The 27,522-nt window shown below is 37.9% G+C and overlaps 1 protein-coding gene across 5 annotated transcripts in view; it reads right to left on the bottom strand.

Annotated features, from left to right (window-relative positions):
* Positions 1-27,522, bottom strand: part of CTNNA3 (catenin alpha 3) — a 542,113-nt gene that overhangs the window by 206,465 nt on the left and 308,126 nt on the right. For all 5 annotated transcript variants that reach the window (XM_074592075.1, XM_074592077.1, XM_074592076.1 and 2 more), the window contains 2 exons: positions 20,770-20,850; positions 12,179-12,331 (listed from right to left, as the gene is read on the bottom strand). In XM_074592075.1, the coding sequence (XP_074448176.1) occupies positions 12,179-12,331; positions 20,770-20,850 (234 nt within the window). The remainder of the gene's footprint in view (positions 1-12,178; positions 12,332-20,769; positions 20,851-27,522) is intronic.

Raw genomic sequence — 27,522 nt, 5'->3', positions numbered from 1 at the left:
ACAGAAATGAATTCTGGCTGAAATGGGAAAGCAGGGTTTAGACCTAACTCTCAGGCTTACTGGCATTAAATTTGTGTTTCTGGCATTAAAAATTTTGTTTTTAAAAAAGTTGCAGAAAAAAATGATCTGTAAGTAAAATGAGGAAGTGTATTTTTTGTTTTGTAGTTATAGAATCGTAGAATGGTTCAGGTTAGAAAGGACCTTAAAGATCATCTAGTTCCCACCCTCCTGCCATGGGCAGGGACACCTCCAACTAGATCAGGCTACTCAAAGCTCCATCCAGCCTGGCCTTGAACGTTTCCAGGGATGGGGCATTGACAACTTCCCTGGGCAACCTGTTCCAGTGTCTCACCACCTGTAGTTAAGATTGTTGTAGCTTGCTACAGACCTATCTAATCACAGATTTGCTAAAATTGGCTGTCAGCACTTGGATTGCTAAAATGGATCCACTAAGATCTTTGGATTTAACTGAACTGCAGCAATGAAGAACCTACAAGAAAGGAACCTCTGCTGCCCAGATCTCATGGATGTGCTGTTAACTAAACCCTGCCTGAAAAGGCAGGTTGCACACTGGTCTCTCTTGAAAGTGTCAGTCAGACAAAAACAGGGGAGTGCTGAATGGGAATTCTGAATCACACAAAATGAGGATGCATAGAAATTAGCAAACTGAAGGTGGTTTTCCTCCCAAAAACAAAGCATTGTGTTAACTAGCTAAATAGGAGTAAAAAAATTAAAAAGTATGTGTGATAAGAGAGGAAAGTTAATTTGTCAAGGATAGACTGATTCTAGAAATTAGTATGGTCATTTAATGAAAATCCATTTCCCATTCATAAATATTGATCGTGCTTAGAAGTGCTCATCTTATTTACAGAAAATGTCCTCCTAGTCTGCTGACTGGTACATTTTATTCCCAAAATGCTGGCCAGTATTGTGCATGCATATCTTTATATGCTAACTGCATCACGTTTCATACTTACATATATGCTCTTTGAAGCAGAAAACCACACTTAAGTTCTGTGTCCACAGATTGCATTGTACAACAGAATCTTGCATCCTAGTGACGTGTCATCCTAGTGCTGGGTATGTTTATGTACATGACTAATAGAAGTTAAACTGTAATGCAAAAATAGGGATGATGATACACTCTTCACCTTAGGGTCTTTAATTGCTATTTTGACACATATGTGATTATATGATGATACCACTGAAAGTATATTATGGGTTAAAGAAGTATAGCAACAACAAAGGTGCCAGCAACAAAATGACACGTCCTAGACTTGGATCTTACGTCAGGGGATGAAATTCCTTAGCATTGAACTGTCTGAAACTAAAAACTTCTACATAACAGAATTTGTGTTTCTTGTCTTCTGATTATGCTCCTAAGAAGAATAACAGATTCTGGTCTCTTCTAATATCCTGAAAGTTAATAAAGATGTTCCAGTAATCTGTCAGTTTGACCTCTACACATGCAGTTGTTGTGGAGTTTTGCCACTGTCAGAAGTAGTTTTGGTTTTCAATAGCTCAGTAAAATCAACACTAAAGAACTAGATATGAAGCATTAAAATGTTATTTTTATTTAGCATTTATCAGTCTGGGATGAAAACACATAGAAATGTGTGCAGTGCTGAGGATACTCAATTCCCTATTTTCTTTTAAGGTGGTAGAAAGAAATCAGAATCTTCCAGTTGACAGCATTTTGTATATGCAGTATTCATTAACGGATTGCTAAATTCCATTTTAAATTAAGTTGCTACCTGCCAGAAAACTATGTGTTACTTTGGATGGCAAATCTGGGGGGGTTGTTGGCTTTCAGAGTTCAAGTGGTTTTGTTCCTGTGATCCATAGCTGTGAGTACAAGAAAAGTAGTGTAAAGGAATGTAGTCCTTATGTACTGGATGTTCAGGGGTTGCTTGAAGGTTGGTTCTTGTAGACCAGACTCGGGAAAGTGCAAGAACGAGATGATTTTTGTAAGGGTTTTTTTGCATCTTTCAGAGATCTGGTGAGTTGCTCTCAGAATCCAATTTTCTGGGTCAGTATATGTAAAATTTAACATAGAAAGATGGAGCAAATTACATACAAAATCAGACAAAGTGGCAAATAAGAGCTATCATGTTTTATAGATTTGTCAATAAAACAGATTCAAGTAGTGAGAATTTTCCCATTGTACTTGAAGAGGAATATTTATTGTTTGTATAGAAAATGAAAAGTAACTTATCACAATTAATTTGCAGATTCTGTGATGAAACTGAGTTTTGGCAGAGCTGTTTTTCATGAGAGGCAGATGTAGAAAGCTTTAATTCAAGAGCCAGTGGTCCTGTGTTTTGCTTGAGAGAAAGAAAGAGGTTTTTTGTAGCATACTTATTAAGTTATTGTCAAGATAGATTCATTTTGACTACAGATGCTTACTACTACTTCCACTGTGCTGGGTTTTGCAAACATTTTGATTAACAAGTGTGATCCTGAAAACATTTCATTTGTACCATATGTAAGTTCTTCCATATTGTTTGACGAAATGCCATTGTAATTGTAATAGCATTGAATGAAAAAGAAGTTTTATATCTATGTATATATCTCAAACGTCAGTTTCTTTATAGAAATTGCACCAATTAATGGTTTTCTAAATTGAAGGAGTTAATTCAGATAAACTCTTACATGGACATTCTTAACTGAGTTTAACGGTGACTGATTTTGAGTTAGCTAAATTCACTTATCTCTGTTTTATTACAGGCTCCGTCATTGATCCCCATGACAGATTCATTCTCCCTTTCTGTCTCCTACAGTTTATCTGTCTCATCTGTTTTTTCCGAAATCTAGGGACCCAGATATTTCATGGAGTCTCCAAAGTGCTATTGAAATACAAATTAAATAAATGCTTCCTTTGAAGAACTTAAATTCTGTGAAGGATGAGCAATTCCAGTTTGGCTCACATTAGTTCAAACATTTTGTGGGCCCAGCTCTTTCGGTAAATAGGAAAGGCTCTAAACCAACAAACTAAAAAAATGTTTATACTTTAATTTAAAATAATAAAGGTGCTAATCCCAGACTGCAGTCATTCCACACACAATAGCTTGATCATGTTAAAGTGGCAAAAAGCTATGAACTCTCCAGTGAAGGTGGTTTAAATGACTTTCCCTTGTCCTTAACTGTTGTGCTCTGCTACCCAGAGACAGAGACAGCCTCCCCAGGAAAGGGGCCAGGAGTATGGGCTGTATTAAGCAAGGAGTGCCTGGACCCAAATTATAATCTGTGAAGCAAAGTTCTCCCAGCACATTCAGGGTATCAGTCTCATCTTTTTAAAAGCTAGTTTTAGAAGTAGCTGAAGTAACAAGAGCTGGCAAGTTATTTTATTCAAGATCTTAATAATTTTTTTTCATAAAGTAGATTAAGATTCTGTCAGTATTTGTAGAGTTTGTTCCTACGCATCTTTTATCTTGTTCAACAAGGAAGTGACAAAACAATTCATTTCTCTCTATACGTTTTTATAACTCATTACTTTTTTCTCTTTTACATGTTTTAACTTCTTTTAAAAATAATGATTTCTTAAGGAGAATTCACCTTCAATAGATGTGCTGGATTTCCTGCACTGGAAATTTTTATATTAACTGGCAAACTTTTTTTTTTAGCAACACTCTGTATATCCTGCATGCCTTTCCTGTTCTATATCAACGCCTTACAACAATGATGCACTTTAAATATACGTGCTGTCTGTTAACTGTCCGTTGTTGATAACAGATTCAACCTTAGAAATCCTAATTCCTAGAAGCCAGCGTTGTGATATTGGAATACAGTCAAAACTGAAAAGGGGAAGAATTAGGCAATAGGCTAAACCCTGAAGTTTATGTATCAGAGTAGTAGATCTGAGGTCAGTGTTATTAGATCAAACTACAGAGAATATGACATATTCGTGTACTGAGAGAAGAGATGAAGAACACAGAGTTCACTTCATCATCGCCTCCACTTCTCCTATTAAACCTCTCAGCCTCTGCTTGGTACAGTTGACCTTTAAACACTGCAGTGGGAGATTTGCAACTGTGCCAAAAGAATAGATAATCAGAGGATTCTTCCCTGCTCCCATCAAATTCCTTTTTTAATCTCAAGTTCACCCAGCCTATCACTCCTCCTCTCAGAAAGCATTACATCTCTTTGATAGATCAGCTCAGGAGAACAGCCTGTCAGCTTTCCCAAACAAGAAATTTCTAGTTACAGAGGACCTGCTTTTTCCCTTGTGTAGATGCAACATTTCAGTCTTTCTTTTTACCTATCTTTTGTTCATTTTTACATACTTGTTCTCTCAATATCAGAGTTTGTTTTGGTCTTTGGTAGAAGTAAACCACAGGCCAGAACACTATATTCACTAAAACCAGGCATGTCCTGCATGGGACTATAAAGTACAACCAAGAACCCTAAGGCTTTTCATTATTATTTCGTCATAATTTTCGTAATTTTAAATAGTGTTTTTATACAGAGCTAATTTTGACATTTCCTAGAAGACAAGACTGTTTGAAAATATTTCCATATAATCAAATGTTTCAAGTAGATTTGCAATTTAATTGTAACATTTTAAATGAAAAGGCATTTCAAAGCAAAACCTAAATGCATGAAATCTCAAAGCAGTTAATCTTCATTTTTTGAAACATTTTCGTCAAAATTGCTGCATTATAGTACGGAATTCCAATTAATTACAGGCATTTTCTAACAGAAACATATCTTTTGGGAATTTATTTTAGCCAAGGCTCACAAACAAAGACATAGAATACAGAGAGAATCTTAACCCAAATCTGGTTGCTTTTTTCATTCTGCAATATATGCTAGTTTTTCAATATCACAAAATCAATATTCAGACTTACAAATATTTGATGCAGTATATGATCAATATAAGGCACTGTAGCCTAGAATAACCTCCATCTGAAGAATGTTTAATGTGACCTTTGGTACTCATGAAAATACTTCAGCTCCTGAGTGTCCATTTCGTATGTGGGAAGTGTTCAATATAATAGCCGAAGTGGGCATTTTAATATTTGGGTTTGGGGTTTTTTTACTGTATAACTAGGACTATTTCACTTCCTCCATATATGTGAAGATACTATTCACATTTACAACTAAGAGATTCTGTTTTGTGCAATTATTGTGCAGCTATAATAATGTAAAGATGTTCACCAAGGTATCTCAAATACTTAGCTACTGTTTGAGCTTTTTGAATACTAGCGCTGTCCGCAAAGCACCAGCCAATATTCCTGGTAAGCGTGACTAACATCCCAAATGTATGCATTTTTTAACAGAAGCTAGAACCTCTAGGGCAAGAGCACAGAGCAGTTAATAAACTCAGGAGAGAGAAAGCATAAAACAAGAAGATATTACCTGCAGTTGCTACTACCTTTGTAAATGTCATTGTCCCAGATCTGGTGTGGTATTCAGTCTTTCCATTTCACTGATGTTTCGTACTTCACTGAATTTATATACGTACCTCTGAACTGTATTATATTGTTATGTCTTAAATCAATTTTTAAAGGAAAGACTGTAACTTCCAAATGCTAATTCAGAAGAGAGATATTTGTAAGAGATATTAATCCTGAAGCTGATTTACAAAGGTCACTGGCCTATGAGGATACTGTTTGTTTCTTAAATTACAATATGAGCAGTGAGTCAGTGTAGCAGGCAATTTAGCTTAGCTCAATTAACATTTCGTATTCAAAGAGGAAAAAAAAAGTATGTTCTTTCTCAAGACCTATTGTTTCTATTTGAGAAGTCTTCATTTTCAGATTAAAATAGAAACCACAGAAAATCTCGCTTGATATTTCAAGCAATGCCTCTAATTTCCATATCAAATTAATTGTTGGAGAAACATTTGTGAGAAGATGAACTTTTGTTTTTATAATGTCCAGCTCAGCCTATTGTATTTACATACAAAACAATTTGATAACCTACTATTCAAACAACCTTGATCTTTCAAAAACAGATGCAAAACACACACTGAAAACCAGGATACACCTGATTAAAACCTGCTATTCGAAGCATAAGAAAACGCAACATAACATATGTCTCAAAATAGACCAACACTCATCTCTCAAGGTACAATTCATCTCACCTCACTTCAGCTATCTGAAGCTGGAGTCAGACATCCAGACTAAACTAGTCATTTAGTCAAAGGAGAGATAAGGGCTTAATATAAGCAAGATAAATCTTCTTTGGGAAATCTTTATCTTGGGTTATGAGTAAACAGGGTAAATAAGGTTTTAAATTGAAAAAAGACCAACACAATCAAAACTCAGAATACCTACCTGACTTTTTCAACTTTGAAAAAAGACAAAAGAAGCAAAACGACAAGTGAAGTGATTCTGGTGGATGTGGGGGGCCTGGGGGAGGGGGGCAGTATTGTTAGTACATGTTTTAATTTGAGCAGACAAGTAAATGTTTAAACTGGAAATAACACAATTATTAATGGTTTGTTTTACTTAAAAATAGGCTTACATCCTAATCCTGTAATATCAAAATCATTGCATTATCTATCACTGTTGGACTTGTTGGCTGCAATATTAAAATTGATTTTTATATGACTGGAGATCTGACTACACAAATAAAAAGATCTTTCTGGACCAGATTCAGAAATTTATTTTGCAAATTTCTGCAGTCAAGTGAAATATGGAAGGAAAACTGAACACTGATAGTTTTATCAATATGGTAACAACAGTATCATTTACAACTGACAGAGTAGTAGAATAACAGTGTATATTAACATTTACAAAGGACGTATTAGAATAGGTAATAAAACTATGCTGATTTAAATTATGGGTCACTAATTATTTTGAGAATGCAATATCATCTCTTTATTACAATATGTTGTCCTTTCTCCATTTTTAAATTGATATTGTCAAATTCATCATTGGTGCAACACTAACATCATCACCCCAGCTCAACGATATTGCTCTGAAGCCTCGTAGCTGTATGAAATACGCTCACCTGGAACAGTGCGTTTGACAGGATAGAGCGGAGATGCTGCTTTTGAAAGAGAAGACCTACTAATGTTCAGCTTGTGACTGGATTCAGGAAAATCTACATTTTTTAAAATACTGTTTTCCTTAGTTTGGAGAGAATTAAACTTCAGCAGACAGTACATACAGTTGATTTCACAGCACATATCTTCAAGTGCAAAAAGTTACCTTTATATGATTAAAAGGAAATAGTCATAAAGCTTTCTTATGCCATAAATATCTTTTAGAAGAACAATGTTAAAATTAAGCAGAACTGGACAGACCTGTTTCTATACATGGAGGCAATGGAAGAATGCCCTCCCTGAGGTTGCCAAGAAAGAGAGAACAATTAACTGTACCGTGTGCACAGTACTGAGATCCAGACATGTAGATCCCACGACTCCTCCAAGAATTGGGGTGGCTGAGTAACCAGTGATTCTCAGCTGACAGAAATAGATTAGCATTGGGTTTTGCAACATCAAGAATAAATGAGCAGGAGATTGGGAGAAAGCTGTGAGCCAGAAATTTCCCAGTAGTCACAGTGACTGCATTAACTTTTTTTTTTTTTTTAAGCATCTTTTACCAAGTTACTCAGAGTGGTAAATAAAAGAACTAATGAAAATTTGCAAAAGGACCTCATGGTACTAGATGGTACCATGGACTGGATGGTACCACAGATGGACTGGATGGTAACATAGAGGATGAAATTCAATCTAGAGAGATGCAAAGTGAGTCATTGTGGAAAATAAAAATAATCCGGTATTACATATATATGATGGACCTCAGCAGACTAGTACTAATCAGGAATAAGATTTTGGGATTATCATATAAACTTTCTGTGAATGTTGCAGTTTAGTGTTCAGCAGTTGTCTAGTAGAAACACTGTTTTATACGTGGAAACAGAGGACATCATGAAACATCTTGAATATCTTGAATAGCATGCACAGTTCTGACCTACCACCTCTCATGAACTGAAAAGCGCTGGTAAAAGTACAGAGAAGGTAGCAAGGTGATCTTTTTATGGCTTCCAAACAAGGAAAATTTAAAAAGAAAGAAATACTCAACTTGGAAAACAGACACTTGAAGGAGGATATGACAGAAGTCTGTAAGTGGCATGGAGAAGGAAAACAGGGACTGGTGCTTATTCTCTTCTGATACTCTTCAGCAAACGATATGATCATGTGCGGGTTTCACGCATACTTCTCCACACAACACACAGTCAAGCTGTGAAATTCTTTACCGTGGCATGTTATGGATGTCAAAGGCTAATAATGGGCTCAGGACCACACGTGGGTGTTTTACATTCAGAAAAAAAAGGACAGTGAGAATGTAAATTGTTTTTTTCTTAGCTTTTGTTCTCCAAGACAAAAACTAGGGATTGACAGCATCTGAGCTGTTTTTCAAGTCTCAGTGCTTGCAAGCAGCTTCACTATGTTCCATAAAGGCTATCTGCAACTGACAAAAGAAAAAAAAAATTTCTTCTGATAAATGAGGTTTTTGTATTTAACAATACGGGCAAGTCTTGCTTACATCACTGGCCTTTGTTGTAACATTTGGTGGCCACAATCAATGCAACTCCTTGGATGTCACAAGCACGTATAAGATGGTAAAACTGCCATCATAGCTATATTACAATTGTCTGATGTCTCATCTATCTCACCTACCAGCCTCCTCTAGTACAGTTACTGTCATATGCCATTTTTTGCAATGATTTTTTCTTAGTTGTTTAGCTGTTAAAATATTTTACTTTCAACTATTGTCTCTGTTAGTATTCCATAGCCAGGTATATGCCACCCATGATCTCACACTTCAATACTTGACTTAAGTTATTCCCAGTTGCAGAGATCAAGCCCAATTCTGCAATAGCATACATGACTAGCTTTTCAGATGTATATATCATAACCTGAAAGTTGTAAGGGGATTTGTTTGTTGGTTTTTATATCAGTGAAGGAAATAAACAACAAAGGAAGGAATGTGAGGACTCTCCTCCAAACATGCAAATCATAATTGTCATTTAAGAACTTTCTGTTTGAGTACAAAGATGCTTGACAACTTTTTCATAAGCTCTAGAAATGTTGTAGAGGGTTGGATCTTGAATTAACCTGTCATCCAACTCAAAATCTCACAGATGGCAAATGATACCATGTTATGAAAACACATCCCTGGCAAAAGGCTGGGAAGCTGTCCCAAAGGGGACAGGTGATGTTTATACATTGGAAGGTTCACCAAGCAAAAGTAAATTATTTGATAAATAAATGGACAATAGAAGTAGCAAGGATTTAAAGACAACTCATCTCTTTTATATCTGTCCTGTCCTTCTTGCAGAATCAGGCTCCCTGATTTTGGTAGCACTTTTAGCTATACCTGATTTCTATGGAATATCCATTATCCATGGCACCATGTTCAGTTGGAAACCAAGCTCCATACAGATTTGCCACTTCTCAGTTTCTGTGGTGTGCGTATATTTCTGAAGTATGTACACTTGTGAAAACTAAGATTAGTAAGATCTATCTGTTATATTCCTTGACAAATTAAAGCAACAGTGCAGTGCTCTACTACTGTCAATTAAAAAAAATAAAATATATATTCTCAGCTTAACAGGTTTTAGGCCACTAAAAACCAAAATGTGCTTCCAATTTACAGGTCTAATGTATTTAAACACTATTCCATTTATATCGATTGAATTGGTATTACACTTTCCACAAAACGTCTGCCATAATTCTTTTTCTTTGATGATGCTATTGGAAATGACTGAATTTTTCTTAAAAATCAGATAAATCTGTTTATATGTACAAAGCCCCTTTGTGGCCATTTGCTTAGCTGTTACAATTTTTTCATTTTTGTTTTGGTTTACGTCTGATAGGCTAGCAGTTGACGGATGCAGTAAAACTACTATCTAATTAATTTCCTGGAGAGTTTAGCTTATCAAAAAAACATCAATCAAGCTCTCACTTAGACATACTGGTAAGTGCATTAAACCAGTATAAGCAACTTTTAAATAAGATACTTCAGTTCTAGTAGGTGTCCAGAAGATAACTTTAATTTTATTGTACATTAATTTTCAATAGCAGCATAAGCACCAGTAAAGTGACAATTTGGAGCAACTAATTCAACAATAAGAGGTGGCACTGTGTGCAGTCTCACTGAAAGCCAGTTACTTAAAACATTTTTTAAAGTATTTTTTCTTCACTGTAGGCAGCATAGTAAGTCACAGCATAAATATAAATATGTTCACATACACACTGTATATTTATATATACAGTAAGACCAGTCTAACATGTAATAGAACCCCTTTTATACAGTAGTCATGAGACTCTTGCTTTTACCCCCTCACATGATTTGTTTATGATTTACTAATTTTCTTGTAAAAGAAACATGTCTGATGTCCTCAGAATAATCTGGATAAATGAATCTCCACGAGTATTTACATTCATGAACTACACACATACTTTCCCTCTGCATAATAGCATTTAAGTAGTAAGTTTAGGTGAAAACAGAGGGTTCTGAAATTAATCATTCAGTGAGGTGAACGGAGGAAATCTCTGTAAGTTTTTGAGGCATAACTGTCTAGCCTGGTTATCACTTTGCAGAAGGGACTCTGCAAAATGGACTAGTAACGTCTATGCCGAAAAAGGACATTTGACTTCTACCCCCTGCCCTACCCTACCACCACTCCCTGCTCCTTTCTAGGCAGTAACTATGCTGGAATTGCGAAACTGTGCTATAGTCTTTCCTATATCACTAAGGATAGCTGTCTTTTGGGCAGTCTTATGTTCACAGGCAGTTGCTACATGTCCTTGTAGATTTTTTAGGCAGTGTATCTGTTCAGCCATCAGCCCCTTTAATCACAAACCTACCCTGACGGCCAGCTATTCCTTGCATTTGGGAAACAAATTCAAACCCAAGAAAGGAAATGAATATTGGGTTTTTAGGTTCACATCTTCTAAATTGAATAATGACTTGGGTATTTCAGCTGACCCGGACTCAATTCCAAATTCACTTAAGTTATCTGATCTTCAGAGATCACCTGTCCTTTCTAAAAATAAAGCCACTTCAGGCTGGTTTAGCTTCAGTGTTAAAAATCTGAAAAACTTTTAAAACTTTTGGTTTGTGTTTTAGCTTTCATTTGATTTTGCAGCATGGCCAAAATGAGACACTCTTGTAAATTGGAGAATAATAACTAGTTTTATTCTGTATCTACACAACCATGAAGAGAAACATAAATGCAATACTCTACTTTTACTTTAGCTTTTTACCTATTTTTCTTTCATTTTCTGTAGATCACCCAAGATTAATAATTCATTCTGAGCCCAATAGTTTTCCTAACTAAATTTTCAGCAACAGAGTGAATTCATTGATTTTTCCCATTTTTGCATTACTGAACACAAAAGCACCGAAAGCTTAAAAAAACCCACAAAAATTAGCAACACATTCTTTACAGGTACTTGAGATAATATTCCTGCAAAATCCGTGACTTCAGTATTCCATATGTGTTTCAAGCTCCAGTTTGAATGAGTTTAAATCAGTGAATATTTAGTCACATTTGCAGGACTGATTGCCCAACAAATGAAAATCTCCCCTCAGTTCTATTTACAAATTTCTAAGTGACAAGGTATCATTTTTAAGTCATAAAGTATATCCTTCAGAAACGAATATTGAGTATACAATGTATGCGAAGAAATTTATTCAGCATATACACCAGCATGGTTTCAGGCTGCGACAAGGTTCATGGCTCTCTAAACTGTGTGTCAGAGCACCATTTCCTCTTCAGCATATCATTACACAGGCTATAAACTTTCAAAGTGAGAAAGCTGGCAAACAACTAAGACTAATACGGCATCTTACATACTTTGAGTAGTATCATTCTGAACACTTTGAGCTAATGCTCCTTAGAATCATACATTTGACCAAGCTCCCACTCAGTATCTTTGTGAAAGGCTTACACTAATTTCTTAAATTGGAATTCCCCACCACCTAATTTCAATGCAATTAAATACTATATAAATGCCAGTACCACAAAACCCACTATCTTACTGCGTACCATTATATAAAAACTGTGGTATGTTTACTATTACTCTAGGCCATTTATGTATTTTTTTTCCTGAAGTGCCAGGCTTAATTGTTTTATGATATCTGCCAGTAAAGGAAATGAGCAGTGACAAGTCACTTATACCATATATTCAAAAAAAGTGCAGTTCCATCAAACATACCTCCACAAGCCTGCTGGTATGTTCTCGAAATATAGCAGCATACTCCTTTATTTCTTTATCTCTTCCATTTTTAGCAGCTTCAATGAGAACTAGAAGTGGAACAGTGGTATCTAAGAAGGAGTCTGAGATGTGATCTATAATGGCTTTACGGAGCTGCAAAAGAACGCATTACATTAGTATCCGCTAATTGGACTATTTATTAAAGTCTACTGTAATTATTGTCCATTAGTATTTTATAACATAAACATGTACACACTGTATTCCTGCATTATTTGCAGGATCATGTGTCTGAAAACTACTGCAGCTGAAATTTATCTATTACACAGAAAACTCTATTTAATTTTAGGGACAATTTTAGTATACCACTACCTAAATATCCATGTTGGTATGTGTGAGTGAATGCAGATACATAAAACACTTAAAACATGTGCTAGTTCTGTTGAAGTTAAGGGAGCCAAACAAATACTCTTGTTCTTTGATGAACAGAATAGACTACTTTATGATCCCACACATGAAAAATTACTGTTAGACCAAACCTAACATCTCCTGGGCTTTCTCTCTTGAAGTTCAGACACCACGGGAGGAGGCTATTTCATTTTACAAAGAAAACATTAATTTAATTATGTTTGTACTCACAAAACAGTCCACATCACATGTTATCATAATTGCAAAATTACCCAAATATTTTCTACCTTGTTGGAAACCCAGTGATACAGTTTGATTAGCAAAATGGTAGCCTTCTTGGTAATTACATCAATGAGATTACTGATTATGCCACCTGATAACAGATTAATAGACCAAGAAGAACTGTAAGTGAGTCTCTATTTAAATTAATTGTTCTTGAACTTCTTTTTTAAATTATTAAAGAAGAGTAACATTCTGCTGCAAATTACCTCTCTTAAATAAGGTTTCATGTATGCTTATAACTGATCATTGGGACATTACTTCACTTAAGAGGTTATTTTCCATATTATAAACCTACATGTGTCAATTGTTCATTTTAATCATGGAACACTACAAGAAATATAGCAATCGTAACAATACATGCAATGCAGCTAAATTATCACATTCACTGAATTTACTACTGTGAAAAATTATTTTTAGAATGTATATAAAAGATATTGATTGGAACAGAAAAGAACACAAAAGGCTTTTAAGCTCTTACCACTTACAGGTTTGTTGCCAAAGGACTGTTCTCACTTAGCATTTTGCTCCAATGTATCTATGTGAAAACTCAGTAGAAGTAAAGACTCTTACAGCTAGAAAAATGCGGAAAAAACCAAAATCTTTTTGATGCTGCTGCCCTTGAAGGTAGGGCAGTGAACATGCACAGCAGAAATAATAGTAGAAAAATATGCTGATTATCAAGACAAGATTTGGATATGAATTCCACCACTAGCTTTTGGATAGCCTCACCATCTAAAGCCAGCTCTCATTGACTCACCAGGCACATGGGACAGACAAATCAAACCAAACACAGGTAAGTTTACGTTTGGAATGTTTTTTTGTCTTCTAACTTACTGAAGCTCATCGCATTAGGATGTACTATCTGGATACATTGTATGTTCTCAAAAGTAATTTACAAAGACAAAGGCTATAGGATTCAAACACAAAATTGATTTTTTACTGTCATGTTCACATTCCCAACTTTGGAATTTTAAAAAATGAAGAGACAATAAAAAGTTTCACTACCAGGAAAAAAGTACATTGAACCTCCGGTCCTGCCAATTTACCTGTTAAAATTACTGCGTTGGAAAAGTCCAACTGAACAAAACAGACCTACTTTCCTGCTTAAAATTAAGTACGTGAACGTGACCTTGAGGAATCACAGTTTAAACATTAAGATTTCCACTTACAATAATCGGCAACAAAAAGCTGTGGAACCATATTGATGGCTGATGATTCATTATCTCAAAAATAAATATTTTGGGGTTCTGCACAGGCCAGATTGTAGGACTTTCACAGCCTTAATGTATTATTTGGGAACCAGTGACTGCAATGACCTTAGTCACATTTGTGGTGAGCTTGAGGCATCCAGTTTTCAAACTAGCAGCCTAATTTTATATCTCGTCACATAATTCTTGCTGTAGCTTTTTACTGGTTTGCTTGGTTTAATTAACCTTTCACATATAAATTACCATTATTATTTTGTTCTAAGAAATCCTCTATCTTGCAATTAAACAGTGAAATGCATCTTCTTCCAAGAAAAAGATAATGCTGTGTCTTTGCTGAATACAAATAAGTTTGAAATTATGGTCCTGTTTCAGCTACGTGAAGGAACACATGAAGCTGAGGTTTTCAAAAGATGGCTTGTGTAGCATCAAAGAACAAAGAAATACAATGTAGAACAAAGAAAGGGAAAAGACAAAAGAAAAAAGTAATATCTGAAGCAATATCTATTTCTCTTCATCCTAATCGTAACAATCATTTTTTTCCACAACTCAGTAAGTCTATTTCAGACTCTGGCCACCTCTAGAGCAAAATGCTAAGAGCTAAGTAGCCATACAGGGAGACATACAAACAGACAAAGAACAGCACCAGTAGTGCTAGCAGGCGATACTAGGAAAGTTATTGTGCTGTCATTAAATTTTTTCTCACATTTTTAAGTGAAAGAGACACCATCAGAAGAGGGAAGACAGAGGGAGGCTGATGTCTGAAAAATTGTTTTATTTTTAAGGTGCAAGGTCATATTCTTACCCTTTGAGCAGACTGTTACAGAAGTGGAAGCATGAAGAGTTTTTGGTTTGATATCGAAGTGCATTAAAAAATAAAGTAGAAACATGTTGTTTATAAAACATGGGGCATAAGGTTGTCAAAAACAAACAGCAGAGGATAGAGAAGACAATCCCAGCAGCTGTTTGCAACACTATTAACCACCAGTATCCTGATGAGTACAGAAAACTGTGTTTGCCTCTATTCGCCTCTTGCCTCACAAGAATACACTGGCAAAAGTCCTGGAAAAACTAAAGATTAGTTTTATTGAAGGATCTCTCTTTCCTGTTTCGAAGGGATGCCAGGAAGGCAATCTCCTTTGTGTTCAGGAAAAGCTATCCATGAAGAAGAAGCAACATAGAAATATAAGAAAATTATCAGGAATAACATTTATAAAAAAAACCAACCAACCAAAACTGCGGAACAACCATAGGAGAAACAGCCGTGCTGTCCATTCACAGTATGCTGGGAAACAACTGGGAGGTATGGTAATTTCTCAGAATTAGAAACTGGAATGAATAGGCAGTTGCTTCCTAAATATTCATACAGCTCTACTAGGCAGGGAAGCAGTGATCTAGGTAAAACTGCACACACAGAAATTACATAGAATCATAGAATTGCTGAGGTTGGAAGGGACCTTTAAGATCATCAAGTCCAACCATTAACCTACCCTGACAAAAACCACTTCTAAACCATGTCCCTATGTACCACATCTACCCTTTTTTTAAACACCTCCAGGGATGGTGAATCCACCACCTCCCTGGGCAGCCTATTCCAATGTTTAATAACCCTTTCAGTGAAAAAATGTTTCCTAATATCCAATCTAAACCTCCCCTGACATAACTTGAACCCGTTTCCTCTTGTCCTATCACTTGTCACCAGGGAGAAGAGGTCAGCCCCCATCTCTCTAGAACCCCCTTTCAGGTAGTTGTAGAGGGTGATAAGGTCTCCCCTCAGCCTCCTCTTCTCCAAACTAAACATGCCCAGCTCCCTCAGCCGCTCCTCATAAAGTTTGTCCTCCAGACCCCTCACCAGCTTTGTAGCCCTTCTCTGGACACGCTCCAACACCTCAATGTCCCTCCTGTAGCGAGGGGCCCAAAACTGAACGCAGTACTCGAGGTGGGGCCTCACCAGTGCCGAGTACAGGGGGATGATCACTTCCCTAGTCCGGCTCACCACACTATTCCTGATACAAGCCAGGATGCTGTTGGCCTTCTTGGCCACCTGGGCACACTGCTGGCTCCTATTCAGCTGTCTGACAACCAACACCCCCAGGTCCTTTTCTGCCGGGCAGCTTTCGAGCCACTCTGCCCCAATCCTGTAGCGTTGCTTGGGGTTATTGTGACCCAAGCGCAGGACCCGGCACTTGGCTTTGTTGAACCTCATACCATTGGTCTCAGCCCATCGGTCCAGCCTGTCCAGATCCCTCTGCAGAGCCAACCTCCCCTCAAGCAGATCAACACTCCCGCCCAGCTTAGTGTCATCTGCGAACTTACTGAGGGTGCATTCGATCCCTTCATCCAGATCATTGATAAAGATATTAAAGAGAACCGGCCCCAGCAACAAGCCCTGGGGGACACCACTTGTGACCGGACACCAACTGGATTTAACTCCATTTACCACCACTCTCTGGGCACGGCCATCCAGCCAGTTTTTTACCCAGTAAAGAGTACATCCATCCAGGCCATGAGCAGCCAGTTTCTCCAGGAGAATGCTGTGGGAAATGGTGTCAAAAGCTTTGCAAAAATCCAAGTAGATAACATCCACAGCTTTTCCCTCATCCACTAAGTGCGTCACCTTATCATAGAAGGAGATCAGGTTTGACAAGCATGACCTGCCCTTCACAAACCCATGCTGACTGGGCCTGATCACCCTGTTCTCCTGCATGTGCCGTGTAATGGTACTGAGGAGGATCTGTTCCATGACCTTCCCAGGCACTGAGGTCAGACTGACTGGCCTGTAGTTCCCTGGATCCTCCTTCCAGCCCTTCTTGTGGATGGGTGTCATATTTGTCAACCTCCAGTCAGCTGGGACCTCCCCAGTTGTCCAGGACTGCTCATAAATGATGCAAAGTGGCCTGGCGAGCACTTCCGCCAGCTCCTTCAGTACCCTTGGGTGGATCCCATCCGGCCCCATAGATTTGTGCACCTCCAGGTGCTGAAGCAGGTCCCTCACCATTTCCCTTTGGATTACAGGGGCTTCATTTTGCTCCCCATCCCTGTCTTCTAGTTCAGGGGTCTGGGTACTCGGGGAACAACTGGTCCTACTGCTGAAGACTGAGGCAAAGACAGCATTAAGTACCTCAGCCTTTTCCTCATCCTTGGTCACTATGTTACCGGCCCCATCTACTAGAGGACAGAGATTATCCTTAGTCCTCTTTTTATTGCTAATGTGTTTATAGAAACTTTTTTTGTTGTCCTTGACAACATAAGCCAGGTTTAGTTCTAGCTGGGCTTTGGCCCTCCTGATTCTTTCCCTATCTCTTTGTAGTCCTCTTGAGTGGCCTGCCCTTCCTTCCAAAGGCCATAAACCCTCTTTTTTTCCCTAAGTTGTAACACTAGCTCCCTGTTTAGCCAGGCCAGTCTTTTTCCCTGACGGCTTGTCTTTCAGCACATGGGGACAGCCTGCTCCTGCACCTTTAAGACTTCCTTCTTGAAAAACATCTAGGCTTCCTGGGCTCCTTTGCCCTGGAGGACTGCCTCCCAGGGGACTTTGTCAACCAGGCTCCTGAAAAGCCCAAAGTCTGCCCTCCGGAAGTCCAAGGTAGCAGTTCTGCTGACCCCTCTCCTTGCTCCTCCCAGAATTGAAAACTCTGTCATTTCATGGTCACTGTTCCTGAGACAGCCTCCAACCGTCACATCCCCCCACAAGACCTTCCCTGTTTACAAACAACAGATCCAGCAAGGCACCTTCCCTAGCTGGCTCTCTCACCAGCTGTGTCAGGAAGTTATTCCCAGTACATTCCAGGAACCTTCTAGACTGTTCCCTCCCTGCTGTATTGTATTCCCAGCAGATGTCCGGCAAATTGAAGTCCCCCACAAGGACAAGAGCTCGCGATCTTGAGACTTCTCCCAGACGTTTATAGAATATTTCATCTGCCTCCTCATCCTGGTTGGGCGGTCTATAACAGACTCCTACTACGATATCCGCCTTGTTAGCCCTGCCCCTGATTCTTACCCATAAACACTCAACCCCATTATCACCATCATTTAGTTCAAAGCATTCATAACACTCCCTGACATACAGGGCCACACCCCTGCCTCTCCTTGCTGCCTATCCTTCCTGAAGAGCCTATAGGCATCCATGGCAGCACTATAGCTATGTGAGTCATCTCACCACGTTTCTGTGATGGCGACTACATCATAATTATCCTGCTGTACAATGGCTTCCAGCTCCTCCTGTTTGTTGCCCATGCTACGTGCATTACTGTGTAAACACTTCAGCTGGGCTATTGGTCCTTTCTCCTTTTTACTGGAGGGAGCCGAAATTCTTACTCCTAAGGAGCCCGGTTACGCCCCCTATCTTTTCCAAGTCTCATGCCAGCAAGCCGCTTTCAGGCTTTTTGCTAGCAAGCTTGGATCTATCCCCACCCCCCTTCAAATCTAGTTTAAAGCTCTGTCAATGAGCCACGCCAACTCCTGCCCTAAAACCCTTTTCCCCCTCTGAGGCAGACTTTTGCTGTCTGTTGCCAGCAGGCCTGGTGTCCTGAAAAGCAGCCCATGATCAAAGAACCCGAAGTCCTGCCGATGACAGTCTCTGAGCCAGGCATTGATCAGCTGGCATTTCCTGTTAATCTTCTCATCAATCTTCGCAACTGTTGGGATAGAAGCAAACAGTACTTGTGCTCCTGATCCCCTAAACAGCTGTCCCAGGGCCCTGAAGTCTTTCATGACTTCAGATACATGATACATGCACATCTCTGGCACAATACAAGTAAAAATCAAAACAAAACAGGATAGTTCAAGATCCCCACAAGTAACATCCAAGTTCCTGAAGTGAATACAAATAATTTCATTTGAAAAGCCAGAGATTTTTACAACTTCCAGAATACACTGTTCTTGAGACAGCTACTTTTGCCTTCAAGTCTTGCCAGATACAAGCCTTCCTTCACTTTACTTACCATGGTCTACAAAGATGTTCCATAGGGGCCTAAGGCATAACCCACAATGAGGTGGTGACTGGGCCAGCACTTATATGATGGTTTTGTTTATTGTACACTACACTGAAGAGATTTCAAAAATACAACTTCATAAGGTTTCATCTTCAACCCCAATTTTGCAGAGGCAATCCCAGCAACTGACTGAAAGCAGAGTATCTTGTGCACACCATAGCCGTGAATCCATGATAAGCACCTAATGTAATACCAGCAACGGTACACAGTATCATTTAAAAAAAAAATTAAGTTTTATAAAAGCTGCAAGGGTAGACCAAATAACAATTTTCATTTTTCTAGTAAAAGCTCTGAGAGACAGAACAATGAACGTTCTTAAGTCCAAGCAAATAAGTACTGCAATATCTGCAGGCACAGAACTCACAATTTCATGTTTCCCAGATCAGGAATTAGGCATGCAGTAAGCGCTCTTCCTAAAACAATTCTTATGCAATTCACATGTATGAACAGAGAATTGGAGGAACAAGATGAACTATTTCACATAAATACCTTCCAGTGGAAAATGTCAAGAAGCCGTAGAGCTACTCTGGTTAGAGAAAACTACTGGTTCTAGATTGACTATAAAGGTTTGTAAACACACGGAAATTGAGTTAGTTAAAAGATTTTAAACACTGTAACAGAGTCGGTAAACAGTTAGAAGCTAGAGTTTAATTAACTCACGGAAGAGACTGCAGCACAGAATGGGAGAGTTCCTAGACACACCGAGTTTGTGATGCAAGTCACTGGGTGTCTGAGCTGAATGTATTTTTGATGGAATGCGAGGAGAAATTGAATAGCTAGTTAGTTGTAACTCTATATTTATATTATATTCATCTCATCTTTCAAGGCTTCCCCTGGCTGATTATGGGAGACAGGAAGGAATTTATTCATCGTCTTGAAGCACAGGCTGGCTTGTAGGACTGTACACAAAGTTGGGCAGGATATTCTTCCTCCAGAGAGGAGGCTATTGATAAATAGCCACAGTTACAGACACAATGAAGCAGCGTGTGCTCATGTTCTATGCAGCCATAAATTTTCATATACTTGGTTGGGGCAGCCTGGCTGAAAGAACTACTGGCTTTCTAGCTCTCATTTCTAAACTGGCGTATTATACACTTTCAACATTAATTTGCAATTTTTCTCAAAGATGTTCCTTGCAGAGAAAGGATGTGAACACAGCTGATGATGTCTACTGCTCACCTTCTGCAGCACCCTGACACTGTGGATTTTGGCCTGTGTCTTTAGGGTACTGGAATGCAAAACGGGTGGGTGGACGGTGGACCAGATATTCCAAGGACCCTGTTCTGTTGTATGAGTTCTCACAACTGTATACAACTAGACATAATGGCCCAGTGGTCCCTTCAAGGTATCTGTTCCAACAACCAATAATAATTCAAGCTTATTTAAAATAAAACAAGTCTTGATGTCCAAAGAACATGACTGATCTATTTCTACAGCCATATATATTTAGATGTGTACGCATGCAGAGTTTTGCCTATGTACATACATACATTCAGACAGCATCATTTGGTAGGGTTTTTTCCCAATTTTGCAAATTTGTATGTATATATTCTGTGCAACAGTGTAACTACTTTCAGTTTGTTTTTTTTTTTAATATAGAAGAGATCTTTATTTTCAAAATGCAGTGCTACAAAACCCAAAAATAACAATTTAGAAAAGCATCTTTCAAGTCTCCTTTTCTATTTTTTCAGTCCCACAGGTTGCTTACCTGTCTGCGGAGGTCTCTTGTCTTCTTGCACATACTCTCTATTGCAACATTCAAGGCATTACTTCTCTCTTTCTTGTCAGTCTGTAATAAATATGATAAAAAACACAATAATGGTTATTTGTGACCTCTTAGCAAGCATGTTCTTTATGTTTTCAGTTCATCATAACATTTGGTAAATCATGCATGCTTCGTGATTTTTTTGAATTTTAATACATTTCAGGAGACACTACCACAATATTCACAGAATGCCAATTTGTGATTTTAAGCATAATCCACTGAATCAAAACATATGCTTTACTAGCAGTATATAGGGACGAAATTAAACACACTTTATCTTCTGAAATGCTGTAATACACTTTTTATAGTCCGGGGTTACTTATGAAACAACGTTGATATAATTATTATTACTGATACTGATCCATTATCCCCATATTAATATGAAAAATCCTGTTATCTCTCTACAAGCGATTTATAAATTCAGATGCCCACAATGCAGTTTGGTAGCGCTTTAGTCTGCAGCATTCATTATTTCACTCCTGTAAAACAGAATGAGTGAGCTTCAAAATGTCCAAGGTGTTGCAATGCAAACATCAATGAAAATGGACAATCTCTTCATTTAACAGCACGTTCATTCTCAGCATCAATAGAAGATAGAGCTCTTGAGACATTTCAGAGGTCTTGAGAGAATCAGTTGTATATTTTCCAATCAATCTTAACTTTTTATTTCTATCTATAAGCAAAGTACTTACATCATTGTTAGCTATTTGAAAAGCATAGTTACCACTTTTATTGTACTGCCCAGCACGTTTTCTATACAATATTACCACAGTAGTTCTGTGTCTAGTAGCTGTTTTGAATAATCTTTTTTTCATGTTAGTACAGAAACTATGTAAAAATCCAGTATATCTGATGAATGTTGTTCCTCTAAAGCAATCATTCATTGCTTGCTACCTTGGACTGCCCTGGCCCAAAGGAAAGAAACCACAAACAGTGAAAGTGTCTTTACACAAAGTCATAAGTAAGTCACATTACATTTCCAGGGAAACAACCAGATCCTCATAAACGTTAAAGAAATAGCTATGTATACTGACCATAATATTTGGGCTTCAGTTATAGTACATTAGGAAGTCTATATTATGAACATGACTGTCTCATTTTGTAAATGATACTAAAATAAATACTAGGGAAAACAAAAGTAGTAATATCTTGGTAGGCACCTAGGTGTATAACCTTGTTTTATACAATATATCAGACTTCAGTCAGTTATTTCCTTGCCACAAAAAAAATAAGTCTGTGAACAGGGCAATATGCTTAATAATAAAGCAAAGACTAGAGAAAGAACTTGTGCATTAAAAGCGAGCGCATAACGTAATAAACACCTTGAAATTATTAGTACATTCTCTATCAACTGAAAGGAACAATTACTTTAAAAAATTGAGCTTATATATTTGGGGTGACTTAGAAATTTTCCTACTATTTTCTGTTTCTGAAATTGCTTACAGTCTTCGCAGGGAACAGATGATCAAACACAGGTCCTGGAGAGAGATCTGAGTTTCACCTTGAAACCTTCAAGGAATCCCTAAAGGTAGATACTGACTTTCTATTTCATAGTCATGTGACCATTTCTCATACCAGAAGTAAATAATGACTCTTGTACTGTTTTGCAAGCTATTGTCAGCCTTGACAACAAAATTGATCCCTTCTAAACCGCTAGATTAACAGGACCAGTAAAAGGTTTGTGGATACAACTGAGCTTATGCCTATGCGTTTTCAGATGACAAAGATGCAGTTCCACATTGGCACATCCTTTAAAAGCTTTATATTTAAAGCTGATTTTTCTAAGAAGACAGAATCAATGTAAAATATTGGGATTTTTTCTAAAGTTCTCTAGTAAGCTGTAACTTCAAAGGTGGCAACTAATGATGCAACTGGCTCTAGGTAAACTTAAATCTTTAAGGCAGCTAATATGAAATAACCTCACCGAGCAAGTGGCATAAAAATATTGAACAGTGAACAAGGAAAAAAAATACTTTATTTGCAAATTTATAACATAATTCTCAATAATCAATGTCTAGAAAGCAAACCTAACTATAACTGAAGTTATTCTTCACCTCATGTTTTCCTCAAGAAGTAAATACACTGTAAAATGCAGCTTCAGACTGTAGAATGTGGACAAGTCCCAAATGTGCTTAAAACCAAACAAGTCTATCCTGAAATAGTTCATTCTTGTACAGGGTGACTGAATTAAGAAAAGGGCTAGGAAAATTATGCACATTATTCTAGGCTCTGGATTTCAAAAATCATGCAGTTGTGCTCACCCTTTCTCTCTGTTTTCCTGTACTCAGCTACAATTTTATTCTGTAAAATATATGTAATAACAACTATATGGCTCCCTTGTGAAGATATTACAAGCAATATCCAGCTCCTGTTTCAATGCATTTTTAACATATGAAACATTTTACAAGTGCTAAGTCACATTGTTATTAATACTCCACTAAGTGAAAACAATTATTTTTAATTAACACCGCATAGCCTGAAGATAAATGCTGAGTATTGCCAATAATACAGGCCTATCTATTTCACACACGGGCAAACAACACCAGTTGAATGACTCAAAAAACACATGTACAGAAAATCTTTCCAGTCGAATTTTCATTTAAAAGAGCATCTAAGGGCAGATTCTTAGTTGAAAAAAATCACTTTATCTCCACTGTTTTTAATGGAGTTCATTTATATCAACAGCAGATCATGACCTTCATAGGAATTAACAGACCCTTCTGCACCCCAAGGTATACAGATGCAAACTAGCTACACAACCTTGAAGGACTCTGGAACACATGTCCAGTGGAGTCTTTGGTGGGTACGTGCCAATAGTTTCTCATGGAAAAACTGGCTGCTCATGGCCTGGACGAGCATACGATCTGCTGGATCAAGCACTGGCTGGATGGATGGTCCCAAAGAGTGGTGGTCAATGGAGTTAAATCTAGCTGGCGGCTGGTCACAAGTGGTGTCCCCTCAGGGCTCAGTGTTGGGACCATTTCTGTTTAACATCTTTATTGATGATCTTGGTAAGGACATAGAGTGTATAATCAGTAAGTTTGCAGATGACACCAAGTTAAGCGGGAGTGTTGATCTGCATGAGGATAGGGAGGCTCTACAGAGAGTCTTGGATAGATTGGATTGATAGGCCAACACTAATGGAATGAGCTTCAACAAGGCCAGGTGCCAGGTCCCGCACTTGGGCCACAACAACCCCATGCATCGCTACAGGCTTGGGGAAGTGTGGCTGGAGAGCTGCCTGGCAGAAAAGGACCCGGGGGTTCTAATTGAGAAGCGGCTGAACATGAGCCAGCAGTGTGCCCAGGTGGCCAAGAAAGCCAATGGCATCCTGGCTTCTATTAGAAATAGCATGACCAGCAGGAGGAGGGAGGTGATTGTTCCCCTGTACTCAGCACTGGTGAGGCCACACCTTGAGTATTGTGTCCAGTTTTGGGCACCTTAATACGAGAGAGATATCGAGATGCTGGGGCGAGTGCAGAGGAGCGCAACAAAGCTGGTGAAGGGCCTGGAGAATAAATCTTACGAGGAGCAATTGAAGGAGCTCGGACTGTTTAGTTGGAGGAAGAGAAGGCTGAGGGGAGACCTCATCACTCTCTACAACTACTTGAAAGGGCATTGTAGAGAGGTTGGCGCTGGTCTCTTCTCACAGGTAATTAGCGATAAAACAAGAGGGAATGGCTTCAAGCTGCAGCAGGGTAGGTTTGGACTGGACATTAGGAGAAAATTTTTCACAGAGAAGAGTGGTCAGACAGCGGAACAGGCTGCCCAGGGAGGTGGTGGAGTCACCATCCCTGAATGTGTTTAAGAGTCGTTGAGATGTGGTGTTGGAGGGTATGGTGTAGGGGAGAACTTTGTCGAGTGGCGTTGATGGTTGGACTCGATGATCCCAAGGGTCTTTTCCAACCTAAATGATTCTATGATTCTAGTTAACAATATTAACAAAAACAACAGTAATTCTACAACCTTGATACTTTGTTGAGTTGAAGAGAGCTTAAACGAAGGAATATAGTTATTCTGTTAAGGTTTTTGATGTCACTTTGTTTATTATACTTCTGTAGTGCTACAAATGCACTGTGTCTCCCATCTGAAAACTAATTTAGGCAGAACTACTTAAGTCATTATCTAATCTCTTCAAGTACTGAGGCTAATAGGTATGGGCTAAATTTATTAAAAAAATATATAAAAAAGCATATATAGAAAGAAGGATGCAATCTGCCGTAGGTATTAAAACAGTAAATACTATTAGTATTTATTATGTGAATCAAAGAAAACACCCCCCCACCTTTAGCCATAATCAAGAATTCACTTACAACACAGAACTGAAGTATTCTCGTTAGCAGGACTAAAATAAACAAGATCCGTCCAAGTGAAAAAGAGCCAATTTATTTGGGTGTGTACTGCTGATAAGGTATTCACAAGGATTTACTTAAATCTTGCAAGGCTGCGCTCCTTGAGGTCCCCTTATAGTCATCAGAGAAAGTAATCACTTTTGCATCACCTCTGAAGGTCCCGAGCCTCTACTTGCTATAGAGGGTGGTGAGAGAGACCTAGTTTGGTAAGCTGAAATTTTGTCTTGTGAATAGTCACAAAAAATATTCATTTTATATTAAAAAACCCCACATTTTAACAGTAAATTGTAATAGGCCTTCATGAAGCACCCTGGACATTTTTGGACATATCCACCTGAAATAGGTATCAAGATTTCAAATATAAACGCATTTTTTTTTCAAAAGTAGCCATATATATTCAAAAACACATGTGTAGACTCTAGTTTTTCAATATTGTGGAGTAAATGTGAGCAATATTAATTTATCACATCCATGGGGAGATCAGATGTCTTCTGAAGTGTGTATTCCAGAACAGCTGGAGTCTTAGCTAATAAACTCAAAAACTATTTTACTTTAGTCCTAAAGGCTTCCTTCAAGTATTTGTATGGCAACACCACAGTCAGGAGATTCTATCCATGCCATTACGCAGGGTCTCAAGGTACAACAGCTGAATTAGGATGTAGACCGCAAACAGCAGTAGTAGTCAGGATCTATCTGGGTCCCCTATACAGGAAAAGTGCAGTTGGAGTAGTGAATGCAAAACCTGGAGCTTGAGCCTCACTCTGAATTTTTAAGAACTGTCCTCCTCAGCCAAGCTGTCTCTAAAGGAATAAATATATGCAGGTACTGGGCAGTATAAGGTTATAAAAAGACTACATCAGTATAAGCCTAGTTATATCATACACATTTGTGTGTGCCACTGACTACAGAAACTACAAAGCTGTAATTAATTTATCTTGATAAGCATCCTGACTTTCTTTCCTTAAACATCTCTATGAAGAGTTATTTGTAAACATACAAAACAGGCTTGAGATTCAGGGCATTCCTGACGTTTGAGGATATTCAGATGCATGTTTATCTTGCATTCCTGGGCTTCCATATTGGTTTAAAATAACAGAAGTTAAAAGAAAGCAATGATACTCACTGGAATGTTTAAAATTACATGCATGATAAAAAACAACCTCATAACCGTAATCCATATTGTACTCAAAGGCTCTCCTGAAAATAAATTTCCATACTTAAGGGCCTACGTCCAGAACCTGAGCACATGTTTTGTTTCCTGGGATGTGTCTGCTTCCAAACACTCATTGTACAATCTTAAGAGGACTGAATATTAAGAAAATTCAACACACTAGCATAATTTTCATTGCTTATCTCCAGCAGCTGTATCATGACGCTGTGATAAACATCTTTTGATTTTGTTCCAAGTATCCTAGGACAATTTTATTTTTAAAAAAAGACTAGCACATTTATTGAAATCTGTTCTCTACGGAAATATTCAAAAAAATGTCAAGCTAAAAGGTAACCACCAATCAATACTACGATAAGTTAATAAATGTCAGACCTGTAATTAAATGACCGATCATTTCAGGCTATGTGTTGACTGACAATAATCCTATATTCAATAATTATAGGGTCCTATACATTGTACCTTAATAAAAAAACCCAAACCCTTACCCAACCTAAATGAGATACTAACAGTGTCACCATCCCTATAGAGATGCTAGGCATTTTTTGTCTGTTGTTACAATTTAGCATTTAACATTTACCATTTAACATTTTTTGGTATATGGTGCTTATAAATGTTTCCTCTTTTGATTTATAAAGTCATTTTGAATTCTAGACAAAACCAAAACAGTGATGAAAAAAAAGTTGTATGTACTACAAAAAGCAGTTTCACATTTTTTTCTGTGTGTTGAAACAATGTTGTCATTATTTGGGGAAACTCCCTGCATGGATTTATAGTGCAAAGACAAAAAATAAGATTTTTTTTTTTTTTTTCATATCCAGCTCATAGAAACCCTGATCTTCCAAATCCTGTTGTGCAATTCAACAAAGTAAAGACAACTGCAAGCATCTGTCTCAAAAAAACCCCCAAACCCATAAGCCTTTATAAGGGAAGATCCAGTTCAATCTTGTTGCAGTCTTCATTTATATTAGAACATATGAACTAAAACAGAAGGGCCAAGAGATATGTCAACTTAATAACTTCTCATCAAACACCTCTTTGTACCCAACTGCATCTGGCTTCCTAGTTCAATCTAATAGAAAGAAGAGACCTCTCAAGTAAGTTTTCTTTCTTACCGCCTTCTTGTTTCATTTTAGACTGATAAATCCTTTGGTCCCAATCCTACAGTTCCCAGCA

Source organism: Larus michahellis, chromosome 6 (assembly GCF_964199755.1).
Source record: "Larus michahellis chromosome 6, bLarMic1.1, whole genome shotgun sequence".
Lineage (NCBI taxonomy): Eukaryota > Metazoa > Chordata > Aves > Charadriiformes > Laridae > Larus > Larus michahellis.
This window is presented reverse-complemented; position numbering and strand designations above follow the sequence as displayed.